Source organism: Thermobia domestica, chromosome 7 (assembly GCF_964235325.1).
Source record: "Thermobia domestica chromosome 7, izTheDome1.hap1.1, whole genome shotgun sequence".
Classification (NCBI taxonomy): Eukaryota; Metazoa; Arthropoda; class Insecta; order Zygentoma; family Lepismatidae; genus Thermobia; species Thermobia domestica.
In genome coordinates, this window is record NC_137460.1 from 271940505 (window position 1) to 271954656 (window position 14152).

Genomic DNA, 14152 nt, shown 5'->3' on the forward strand with positions numbered 1-14152 from the left:
CGCAAATATCTAATATTAACAACGTTTCTTTTATAATTTCGTAATATTGTATTATTTCTTTGTATTATTCATTAGCTTGATTAGGCTTGTTTAAACACTTTTCTCTTTGCACCTATATCTTAACGTTGGATAAAAATACACTAGCTCTCACCGGGAATCAAATCCAGAACCAATGCGCTTGAACCATTTGGCTGCAACAAAGCACATTTAAAAAGAACCTTCGATTTTGTTAGGAAAATTGTGATTAGGTGTAACATTTAAAAATATATTTAAGAATGGGTACGGATGAAACGCACTGAATTTTCTCGCTCGAATTTCTTAAACTGACTCGTGTTAGGCTGCAGCTATTACTGAAACATTTATTTGGTAAATGCGAATAAAATAATGTGTTTTTGAAGACTTTGTTCGAAGCAACTTATGTCCAAAAGTAAAGTACCCATTGGTCATATTTCTGTTTGAAATAACTTATGCCATATATTAGAATTATTAAAGAAATAATTTTATGTGAACTATGAGCAAAAGCGTCTGAGTACCTGCTGAGAAATCGTCAAAAAAGTCATCCCCAAGAATAAAATATCCCTTGTGTATCTTTTCTGGACAAACGAGTTATGCTATTTATGAAATACGAACAAATTGCCAGTCATTCTCGACAAAATCGTACGGTAAAAATTGCCCCGAAAAGTTATATACCACTCCTAGCTTTTTAGAATGATGGAATTATACCATATCGTTAGGTTATTTATGTAACATTTATTTATGAAATATGAACAAAATTGCGTCAGGCGTTAATAGGAAAATCGTCGGAGAAGAGTAAACTACCCCTTCTTAATGCTTACAGGATGAACGAGTTGTGTCATATTGTTAGGTTATTAATGATACAACTATTTATGAAATGTGATTGAGAAAATTGTTCGGAAAAACGCATCCCATACGGTAAATTACAACTTATGTATTTTTTTCAGAGTAATGATTCATACTATATTTGTAAAAAAAAAAAAAAAGCAAAATCTTTACAGCTGTTTTTGAAACAATTTATTTTAAATTTTCATTCTTCAGTAAACTACCCTAATTTTTAGGTGTCGGAGGATATAGAATTCGAAACGATAAAGTGTTATAAAACTTCATATCTAGAATTCGGTCCAGACACGTCGAACAGTATGGCCTCTATTTGAATGCATGTAAAAGCGTGACGAACCGACAAACGAACAGATGGACAGACATCAAAATCACTTTTTCGATATGTGGGGGCGTGAAACTTGAATTCATTGAAATCTCGAATTCGATTTTTATCACTATTATTACAATTTCTTCTTTCGTCGCTTGAACGTGAAAAAGAATAGGAATACAACGACACGTAAGGTGATAATTGGTAATTCCCAAAATTTAATGAGTTACGTTTAATGTGTTGCCATGCTAGAAAAAAAGCTTATCCCTGTTTGTTATATCATTTTAATATCAGTTTTTCACGCTACTATATAATGTAGAAATATGGTATGATTATCGTTCATATTCATGCTATCTTTCGGAAATTTTCGTGTTCCGCATACATAGATCTGTATAATTTAGTTACGTTCAACGAAAGCATTCTTGCACTTGTGGATATAAAAAAGAGAGAGAGAGGAAGTCAATACTCTAAAAAGCAAAAAACACAAGCACACACACACATAAACAATTTAACATCAAGTCGATGTAACAAGGGATAACACTGGATAGATTGTCAAGGAGCGTATGTTTTCCTGTTCCAGACACACATACCCGAAGTGAGTTAGTTGTCTGCTGTTCAAGAACGGGAAGTAACATACAAAACTATAAACTAAAAACAATAACTGTTTCCAATAGTACACGTATTCTAATACTGAATAAATACTTCGATTAAAGGATACTATCAATAAATTATTTCCTTATTATATTGTTTTGGTTCTTATTAACATCAAAATTATACACTTCTTATAATGTTTTGTAAAAAAAAATTAGGATGGGATGGGATTCGATGTGGTTTCAAAATAATAAAATAACTACGACTCCGCCACTCTACCCACCTAACCACGGAGGCTACGTTGTGTTGGCTTTTTTTTTTTTTTTTTTTTTTTTTTTTTTTTTTTTTTTTTAAGAAATAATGTTCATAACCATGGTGCGTATCGCTTCGAACCTTAAGATAAGAGTTTTTCTCTTTAATTCTATATTTTCGTACGACATCTTAGTTACAGAAGCTAATTTATATTTGGCAGGCAATCTACACACTAGGTTTTAACCAATAAATGCAACATTTTAGTCCACTATCCAGTTCCTTGATCCAACTCCTCGACTCCCCTACTGAATTCCCTCCGCAATTGAGATCTGCTACTGAACAAATCCCTTGAAATCATCGTTGCCAGTATACACAAAACCGAGCATAATTTTGGTTTTTTTCTTATTTTTTTATTATTTTATTATATTTTTTGGAAATATCTCCTTAGATGGATTGGTTTCTATTATCTCCACATACTAATAACTGAATTTTACCCATAAACGTAAGGAAAATGGAATAAATGCGAAAAATCTCGAGTTACAGTATACGCGCAATTTTTTTGCGCATGGGAGTACATTTTCGTGAGCTGGGGGCACCACCCTGCCCCCACCTTCCGGCACCCATGATCATGTACTATTGTATTGAATAGTTTTCAACCTTAGTTAAATAAAATGGTAACGTATAACAAGATATGTAACGTCATTCAATACTCATAACTGGAAATTTTCATGAGAGGTTTAAAAAACAGCTTGGTGCTTCTAGGGTGGAAAATTTCTGGTGCTTCTAGTGTTAAATTTTATAGAAATGTGTTGCAATACAGATATATTAATACAATGGTCTAAACTTTTGTGTGCTGGTTCATTTTGACAGGTATGCGATGTCTTACAGTACCAGATACTTATAAGATAAACAGAACGTTTTTGAATAAAGTTTAAAACCTGATTTAACAACTTTTCTTATAAAACGAGTGAAAAGTTGGTAAGTCTATACTCAAGAACATCTGAGTACATAATAAAAATAGGCATGGAATACGAAACATAGCTTCGAACTTTATTTTTAACAATCCACATGAACGTTCACTTTATATCATCATCCCGCTCTTCAGAAACGACTGTGAGCGAGAAAGAGTGGAAGATACTATGTGACGAACTTTTTATACACACCCTCTTTCCGAACATACAGCACGAAATCCGGTAAAGTCATTAACACTGGATAAGAATGCTATTAATATCGCTTTGAAATCAAAGACGAACACAATTGCAGTGCAATCATGTTCCCTATTGTTAGTGAGTCATTTTTTAACACATACAACCTTAATACGATATTAACGTAAAGTTTGTCTGATCAGTTTAACTCATGTGGAAGGGACGAGGACTTGAGGTTTTGATCGCTTCTTATCTTCAATTTCCCCAAAATTTCTGTCAATGATCATGAAAGAATGTCCTGGAAACGGGAAATATAAATAAATTCGGTGAAAACGGAAAGGCGCAACAACGTATCGGCGAGCAAGATGCAGCCCAAACGGAAAGGTCAAAAAATTCCTCGTGTTAGAATAGACATGGAACATGTTTTCCCGCTGGATCTACACTTGTAGCTGATGAGGAAGGTGCACCCTGATTATCGATGTTGCTTAAACTTGTTTACCTTAACTCCCTTACATATAAGAAGTCTCAAGAAGCGGTATATTTGGAGTCTTTATCTTTAGATAAATGTTCATTTATGGAATCGTCACTCGAATATTGGTCGGCGTCAGCCACTTTCACACTATGCAGCAATCCCTATAGCGGCAAAGCAGAAGAGCGATTCGTACAGTAGATGTGGAATCAATTTCCCGTGATATCTGCATCTAAAATACGGACTTAACAACTTGTCTTCCAAAACTCACATTCCATTACAAAGGGCAGATACGACATTTGATGGGCTTAATGTGGTATGATTCCTTTAAACTTAATTCTAGTGAAGACCTTTTTAGCAGGGTATTTATCGTGAATTTAAAATTTCTTCCAAAACTTGACTTAACAACATGTGTGTGAGGTCAATTCATTTCTATATGCTATGTCCAGTTACATGTCTTGTCAAAGCTGATTCCAAACAAGATCCTGTTGAACAACCTTCGCGTGTGTGATTATTGAACTGTGTCTTGTCATGCGATTTACCAAATGTAAACTGCAGGTAAATGTTTTTCTAAACTCTCCGGGTGTGTGAGATTTAGTCCTGTGTGGATTAGTATTTAATTTGCTGTATGTGAACCTTGAGTAAATGCCATGCTACGCTCAACGCACCTCTTTGATTTTTCACTTATGTATTGAAATGCCTTGCAAGGTTAAGCGCAGACTACATCTTTTTCCACATCTACTCACGTATGAGGTTCTGGTCCTGTGTTGATCAACATGTGTGTTGCAAGATGTGATCGCCGTTTATATGCCTAACCACACTGTTGGCATGTGTTATGTTTTATTCCTCTGTGCATATGCATGTGTGTAGCCAAATTATAACGCTGATTAAACGACCCACCACATTCATGGCATATGTGAGCTTTTTCTCCAGTATGGATTAACATGTGCTTTGCCAAATTTGAACGTTGATTAAATAACTTACCACACTATTGACATATATGAGCTTTTTCTCATGTGTGGATTAACTTGTGTCTAGTTAAATATGAATGTCGTTTAAACGCCTTACCACACTCTTGGCAAATGTGAAGTTTTTCTCCTGTGTGGATTAACATGTGTGTAACCAAATGTGAACGAAATTTAAAAGCCGTACCACACTCTTGGCATGTGTGACGTTTTACTCCTGTGTGGATTAACATGTGTCTAACCAAACCTGAACGATATTTAAATCCCTTACCACACTCTTGGCATGTGTGATGTTTTACTCCTGTGTGGATTAACGTGTGTCTAGCCAAAGTTGAACGTAGAGTAAATGACTTACCACACTCTTGGCATTTGTGACGTTTTTCTCTTGTGTGGAGTAACAGGTGTGTAGCAAAATTTGAAAGTAGCGTAAATGACTCACCACACTCTTGGCATGTATGATGTTTTTGTCCTGTGTGGATTAACATGTGATTAACCAAACTTGAACGATATTTAAATCCCTTACCACACTCTTGGCATGTGTGATGTTTTACGCCTGTGTGGATTAACATGTGTGTAGCCAAATATGAACGTTGCTTAAACGCCTTACCACACTCTTGGCATTTGTAACGTTTTTCTCTTGTGTGGAGTAACAGGTGTGTAGCAAAATTTGAACGTAGCGTAAATGACTCACCACACTCTTGGCATGTATGATGTTTTTGTCCTGTGTGGATTAACATGTGATTAACCAAACTTGAACGATATATAAATCCCTTACCACACTCTTGGCATGTGTGATGTTTTACGCCTGTGTGGATTAACATGTGTGTAGCCAAATATGAACGTTGCTTAAACGCCTTACCACACTCTTGGCATGTGTGTAACCTTGCCCCTGTATGATTTAACATATGCGTAGCCAAACTTGAACATACACTAAATTCATTTCCATACTCTCCGTACGTGCATATTTTATCACCTGTATGTACTAACGTACCGCTCGACAAAGTTGAACTTTGACAAAAGTGTTGATCACTGTTTCGGCACGTATGACGCCTTTCATTTTCCTGTGTCAGCATATGTCTTGAAAAACGTGATTGACTAAACTGCATCGAGGTATGAGTTTCCTCATCTGAAATAGAAGTGGCTTCCTTTGATGTAATAAACGCATTCTCTTCTTCGTGGAAAGCTAATACGTTGTCGCACCTGTGAAGAATTCAACAAAGAAAGAAATGTGAATGAAAATAATGATTCAGTAGCACCAACAAATATAATCATTCGCTATATTTCGTTATAAAATTACGCTTAATTTATTTTATTACATGAAATATTGTAGAAATATGAAATGTAGTACCACTGAGAAGTCTCCGTATCTCTCTATTCTCAAAATAAAAGGCTATAGTTTGTTTCACAATATCAAAATGAACAATCATTTATATCGTGGCGGTCATAGGTGTTGGACCTGATAATGGCGCCTGCTTTGAAACAAATGCACAGCATGAGAATTAGATCTGCCAGATCATTCACTTATATCATCATAAGAGAACACGAAAGGCATTTTGAAATGAAGAAAAAAAATAATATATAACTTTCCAACGTGAGGCAGAGTAACTTAACGTAACCAGACTAAAGACGCATCATTTACATCGTGGTGATCGTGGTTCAGAAGTCTAGGCGCTTAACCAGTAATCTGGAGATTCTTCAATCGAATACACGTCTAGTTTTTTTTTTTTTTTTTTTTTTTACCTAAGGAATTTTGATGGCGATAACACACGCTTTATTACATTCAAATATTTGAATAGTCGTTTGTTTCAACACTTGAAATATCAAATTTTCAGGAATAATACTAGTAATAATTATAAATATCTCGAAGAATATTTAGAAATTAAAAATTTATTATCGCTCAGATCATACCGTTACAAGCAGAAAAGTGATAGTAATCAAAAAAATATTTCGGTTTTGTGTAATGTTGCCCATGAAAAGACGAATTTCTAATCTCGATTCTAAAACAAACCAGACAAAATCGGGATGAGACTTAACATTTTAGTTCGAGACGGCACAACGCTAAGTCACACTATCGTCATGCTTTGGAGATGAGAATCGAGACGAGACAAAAAGTATTGTAAACATTTCTCGTCATATCTCGATTCTCGAAATTGTGTAAACCACCCTTTAAGCAACAATTGCTCTGTAGACTGAATCTCATACATTATTTTGTTACTTTGTATTTCATAGCTCTCTGAATTATGGTCTGTGTATATACTTTGGAGCAAACTTTTATAATTACATCTGCAAACTCCACAAGTTAGTTTACTACAAGCTTTAGTCTTCAATTATATTCAGTTCTTTTTAATACAGTTATTTTCTTGAAAACGTACAGTAGGATATTTTCTACGCGAAATATTAGCGGAAAGCTTTCGTTTAAATTTGAGTAGCTGTAGAGGTGTTACATGAAGTTACGGAACCCCTTCCCCGAAACACCTAGGTTAAGGAAGTTTTGCCAAACTTTAGGGCAACTTTAAAACTTTTATTAGCATTATTATTATTATTATTATTATTATTATTATTATTATTATTATTATTATTATCAAAGTATACAAAAAGGAATAATTATTATTCATCAATTTTACTTGAGAGAATATATGCAACTTGTTGCAAATGCCGAACGAAAATATTATTATTATTTCTAGTAAGGGTGGAAGAACATTTAGTAACAATTATACAATGACGTTCCAGGGAAATTTGTGACTCATACTAAGCCTGAAGAATTACCTGTTTCTATTCATGAATTGTTTGAGAAACAAGCGAAGTTTTCAGGCAGTAGAAATCGAGATTGTACACTGTGACGTCATGTAATTACTTTTTCCTTTGAACTAAATCGTTTCAAATTTAACTTGTAAGAATGAGAGAAATTGACAATTCTTCATTTTATTATACATCAGAAACATGAACATTCTAAATTATAATTTTTTTCTAAATATCTTCGGAGAATCGAACCGTGGACCACTAACACACAAAGCGAATGCTCAAGCCACTACCATAAGACCGCTCTTTTAAGTAAGAGTCAAGAATCACTCGTCTATGTAGGAAATGCAAACGTATACGAATCCAATGTTCTATTAACCATGAATCACTGATTTTGGTCATGATAAAATAGAGCAGTTCAGATAATTCAAGATTAAATTTTAAAAAGACGGAAAGTATCTCTGAAATTTATCTCTGTTATATTCGGTTATTCTCGTTTTCCAGGTGATTTCAATAACCTTGAACGTCAGGGATACATCGAGGGCATTTGATATTTCAAAGGCTTTCCCACTGGGAATCGAAAGTGAGACCCCGCCTACTAAACAATCAGATGGGTGGGGTGCCTGTTTCGTTCCGAAGGAAAGTAAGCTTGAGACGGACAACATAATGCTCGTGGGTTTTCTCGGGACACTCCCAATTCCTCATTCCAGCAATTCGTCCAACAAAATTCACTTGCTTCCATCATAGTTTTCACTTGCTAACAGGTATAATCGCTGGACATTAAGTGATTTCATTTTCAAGCTGTTAACCCAAACCAATCCGAATCGAAAAAGTTATATTTTCTATTGCTCATTAACGTTTTCTCACAAAAACAATATATAGAAAAATCACGACGAATCGTAATTCCATTCAAAAATGAAACAGCAGACTAGCAATACCTTAACCTAAAATATAAGCATTACATATCGTTTGGAACTTCTATAAAATCTGTACGGATATTCTGAAAAGTGCCAGAGTTGGAGTTGGTCATTGAGTCGGTTGGTCAGTCGATCGTGGGTCAACAGCACCCGACCTACTGCGACCTACCACCAACATGACCCACTACGATCATGACCCAGAAGTATGAATTCTCTTCACACGAAACTACAGATATGGCAGATCTAATTCAGACACTTTGCATTTGTTTCAAAGCAGCCGCCATTACCTGGTCAAAGATTTATGTACGTCACGATACATACGATATCAGAGTTAACTCAGGTACATACCAAAGTACTTATTTTGGGCTATATGGAATAAACATTTATTATAAGTGAAAATAGAGATACGTTGTCACTAACATTATTACTTTTTGTGCCAGAAAATTTAAAAAAAGAAAGAAATTTTTGCAATTGCAGCTACAAGAAACTGTCACTATGAGTACAAATAAACAAAGGGACGATATAACAACTTTTAAAATTTTGTACAAGATATGTGATTTCACTAAGTATACCAATTTCTGGTTGCGTTTTTATATAGTCTGATACCTTGAGATAGTAAAATTTTGCGTACATTGATATGTAGCTACATACTAACATCTGATACATTGTAATAAAATAAATACTTTTGAGAAGCATAGAGTTTTCAATTTCTTGTAATCTTTATGTTCTTATTTGAAATAGATAAATAATGATTCCAGAATTCCACGTTAAGGTAATATGGACAACCACTAGCACCTTCGTCACTCTTAGATTATTACTAGGTTTTTTGTTTGTGCTTTCAACATAACTTGCTGTAATGCTATTCGCAGAAATGCTATTCGGGAAGAGGATTAAAATTGTATGTCAAATATTATAATCTGAATGGTCTCTCTTGTTAGAGAAAGGACACTTGGCACACTAGCTTTTTTACTTTTAGAAAAGTGTCGTGTGCAGCACTGTTTTCGGAAATAAACATTCAAGAGAGAGAAGACGAGCAATCTGCATACTATACCTCAATTCAAAACATGTGGCATCAACCTAATCTGGTATTAACTAGAAAAATGGCTGAATCGATTGAAATTAAATTTTACATGTCTGCATGTAACCCATTTAGAAAACTTTTTATATTTTTTTACGTTACTGTTCCCAGAATGAAGATTCTACGAGTAAATGAACAGATTTAAATTTTACACTAAAATGGTGAGTGGATTATTCTTAGGTGTCTTTAGGCTATAACAGTGAAGAAGTGACCTATGATATATGAGATGAAAACGGGCGATTTCCGCAATTTCATAATACATAAATTTACTATGATATAAATTTAATATGCAATGTACAAAACTTCATCACGCATTGCCTGATGCACTCAAGTGATAACAATTTTACTAACATTAAAAGAATTATGGAAAAAGTACGTTTTCAAGGGGATATTGTGAAATTAAGCTATAAACTTCATATCAACTTATAAACTTCTTTAGATATTTAAACAAGAGCAACGTCAAAAACAGCAAAAAGGCTCGTAGTATAAGACTTAAATAATCATTTACTGGGAAACAAAGTATTTACATCATTTCTGTTAAAAACAACGTCTTTATCCTTTCCGAACGTGCTTGTTTACTTATATGAACTTACATGGAGAGGTATATCTACGTACTTCTTGGGAAAAAATATCTCAGAACCACTATTTCTTACTCCGTAATTCACATTATATTACGTGTTTCATTCCCTCGTTACTACAATGCAATACTCACGGAAAAACACTTACGGACGCTCTTCACTATGTATATCTGCGTACCTTTAACGGCGTCATACATAATATACCATCTTCAAACACAAACTTGGAGGAACGAAATCATGTATTACTATATGTCTAATGTTGTACTGAACACTGGACACTTACAAATACTTACAACGTAAAAACTACAATAATAATAATAATAATAATAATAATAATAATAATAAGTAACATTTGAAATAGATTTTCAAGAAAATCTTTTTTCTTATTTTACCATCGCATTTCGAAGAAAGTATACATTTTTTTAAAAGTTGAAGTTAAGCTTTACTTTTCCGCACATTCTTTTGCAGATGTAGCACCCTCGTGATCAGATGTTTGTTTCGCTGGTAACAAGAAAGTAAAACATACTGAGCATACGTTCGCGAATTTGTGAATGAAGGCTGAAAGAGTCAATTAATTGCAACAAACGTGACCTACACTTGAAGTTTTCATAGTAATTTTCACTTTATGATTTTAGCAGCAATTATTTAAAGCTTAAAAATAAAGTATATACTCCACTTTAAACTTTAGTATACATTTAAGAATATACCAAACTCATTCACCCAGTGATTAACCAAACCCGAAGTCCCACACCTCATAAATTTAACTTCTCAACTGGATATCATCTTACACTAAATTATGCCCGCTTGGATTATTATAGCCCATTCTTAGAGTATCGTATTGTATAATATTATCTTAATGTTTTCGATACACCAACCTTTCCCAAAAGTTTTACAGTTCACATGCATATTACTGACGCAAGCAACGTGACCCGCCTATATTAAACATTTCGATTTTATTATTTGTGTAAAAATATGTAATGTCTTTCTACTGTAAATGTTAACTATATCTATAGCATGTAAACTTTCTCTCCTTCATCTCACGATAAGTAAGTTATTCAAAATTTAAAGTCTTTTGCTGATTGTTAATAAGCATTTTTAACCCTTTCAGCCCTGACCTACACAATTGTGCAGGTAGATAGAATCACCAATATATACAATACCGGCCGAACATGCACAATTGTGCAGGCTAATTTTTCCGAAATGCTAATAGTTAAATAAAAAATAAATCATGTTTAGGAGGATTACTAGATCAAACTAGATTATGGAAACCACTATTCTTTCTTTCTATTTTTTGAGGTAAAAGAGATGATCATTCTTTTCTCAATCTGGTCTTTCTGTAGAATTGTTAGCAGTTCAGATGAGATTTTGTAAAGCCGGTCAACAGATATTTTCTCCTTCCTGATCGACTGCAAGGGAAACTGTTGCTGCGTGATACGTCTATTCTAACAACTAAATTTTTTCCATTGATTAGAGCAACAACCAACAATTACAAAAATTACTATACATCAAAGCAAATTTCTCCTACAAAGTAATATTACTGGTATCAACTTTAGAATTTTACAAACTAGTAAACATTGGGGACACACATCTCACTAAAGTCTGTTGAACAGGACGAAACTTCACTGACATAATTATACATGCACTAAGGTATATATCATTATATATCAAAAAATTGACTCAAACTGCATTCAAAGACATGAGTTAAGGTTTTGTAAGTTCTGAGTTTTATGTTTATTATGTTCACGCAAATATTATGTTTACACTAAGACAACTATAATGAACAAGTTCAAAAAGTTACAAAATTCGTAAAATATTTGCGTTTACGAACAACTGATACGGTGTTAGCGGAATGTGTGAAATAATCAACGTAAATGTCGAAATTGTAAAATCTTGTAGTGGATAAGACATACATCATTGGCTGGAAAACGAACAAAATAAGAGCATTGGCTAGTACTAAAATAATATTTAAAATCAGGAGAAAGGTTAAAATTCATGGCAGTGAAAAAAAGTGTGAAGGCGGCAATTTTTTTATTAACTATTCACATAAGTTCTGCCAAATATCTGTTACATAACTAACACTTTTTTATGCATGACTAAAGGTTTCAACTTGATGGGGTGTATTAAACATGTTATACAATACAATTTTTAAACAAGTGAATATCGTTTCACAGAGTGAATCTAAGGCTTTCAAAATATACGAATTCAATACTCAAACTTGAGGTAGTACATCTGTAACAATTTGTTCCCATATAGTAAGAAGATCAAAGAAGGAATCTGTTCCTTGGACGCGGGATCTATCTCAAATATCTATTACTAGTTATCCGTTACTCTTTCACTTCTATACAGATAAATGTTGAAAAACTTTAAGCATCGTTAACTTGAAGCATTTCAAATTTGAATGTAAAGTTAAGGAAGAAGATAGAAGGTATCGTTCGGACGCTGATCCAATCGCAGAATAGCTGCTCGATATCTTATACAGTTTTATCTATGAAAATTAGATAACAGGATTACTAATCACTTACTAAACAACAGCTACTACATACCTGTTACCATTTTCGTTTTGTAGCCATAAATGTTGAAACCGGAGACGGATAATTTTAACTAAGACATGTTTAAATTGAATTTCAACGGAAAATGTAAACATACTATTTGAAAGCACAATCGATTACAAGAAACTGCAACGCGAAAGATTTTAGTATTCTACCTCTAAGAAAAAAAATATTGAAATTGGATTAAATTTGAACTACTTCCGTATTTCAGACTATAATGAATAGTCATTATGTATTGTATTCAGACGCTCAATCGTTGGCAGAAACTGATTCTTGTTATTTCCTTGTTCTATGGCAAAGAAAGTTGAAAAATATATCGAATCGGATGTAATAGTAAATTTGAAAACCGTGTGTTTTTGGGAGAGCTCTGTGGTAATCACGATATGTATAATTTAAAAACTGAAATGTTTTCAGAAAGCCGCACTACGCTGTCTGTTACCTTCTCTGTTCTGTAGGGATAATGTTGTAATCAGAAATGGATATTTTGAAACGCTCACGGTTTGAATAGATGGTGGACGGAGGAGATGGATCTATTCTTGAGAAGCTCAATCGGTTGTACGAAACCGTATCTCAATATCTCTAATCATCTTTACTCTACAGAAATCAGTATTGAAATTACCAGTTTAGAAAATTTCAACAACTTCCGATTTCCAACCGTACTGTTGGTTGTGATGTGTCAACTACAGACCCTCAATCAGTTGCACAAACCGTTTGTTAATGTCTGTTACAGTTTCCATTCTACAATGGCTAATATTAACACCACAAATGGTTAATTTAAAATGCTCCGGTTTGAATAGGGCTTAGTGGAAAATGTGGAATCTTAACTTAGAACGCTCACCTGATTGTAAAAACGCACCTCCGTAATTCTTACCGCGAATGTCATATAGAAATTATTATTGAAAGCTAAATTAATATTAAATTTGAGCCAATTCTTCTTTTGGTAGAGTGTTGTAGGGTCATTTTATGTTCGAAGCTCTATTGTTTTTTTGAAAGACGTCTTCTACCTATGTTTCCGTAGTATGGCGATAAATGATCAAATTGGAAGTGGCTAGTATAACATAGTTTGCTTTGGTTAAGATTTCAACACAGAAGATGGAACCTATGCTTGCGATGCTTCATCTCATGCAAAAAGTCACTTCCTGATAGCTTTACAGTGTTCATTCAACGGAGATCAATTTTGAAACCAGTAGTACTAGTAATATCCACGATAGTAGCGATATGTTGTTTTCAGACGCTGAATTCTTGGCAGCAAACCGCTTCTCCTTTCCTCTTACCGTGTTTGTTCTACAGCAATAAACGATGAAACCAGTACTGAAACTGGCAACAATACAGAATTTGGAAAACACCCCATTTTCACAGAGCGTCTACCCAGTCATTATGTGTTGTATATAGACACGGAATCATTTGGAAGAATCACCTCTCGTTATCGTTTACCGTTCCATTCTACCGTTTCATTAGCTAAGTCTAAAATTAATGGCTAGTCTGAAGAGATTTCGGTTTCAGTATGCGGTTAACCGAGGAAATTGAATCTACTTGAGGGACACTGAAAAATTTATAAGAAACAGCATCATGAAAGCATTTACCGTTTATTCTACACAAAAATTACTTTTGAAATTGGATGCAATACTAAATTTGAACCATCTTCGTTTTTCGGTAAGGTACATTGCATAGTATTGAAATTGTGTTAAGACGCTGAATCGTTTG

At 34.0% G+C, this 14152-nt stretch overlaps 1 protein-coding gene across 4 annotated transcripts in view; it reads right to left on the reverse strand.

Annotated features, from left to right (window-relative positions):
• The window catches only part of LOC145690922 (uncharacterized), a 124302-nt gene that overhangs the window by 42774 nt on the left and 67376 nt on the right, over window positions 1-14152 (reverse strand). For 2 of the 4 annotated variants that reach the window (XM_081766368.1, XM_081766369.1), the window contains exon 2: window positions 5579-5787. In XM_081766368.1, coding sequence (XP_081622494.1) covers window positions 5579-5787 — 209 coding nt within the window. Of the gene's footprint in view, window positions 1-1526; window positions 5788-14152 lie in introns of those variants that run through there. The other 2 variants (XM_081766366.1, XM_081766367.1) reach the window with 1 other exon arrangement.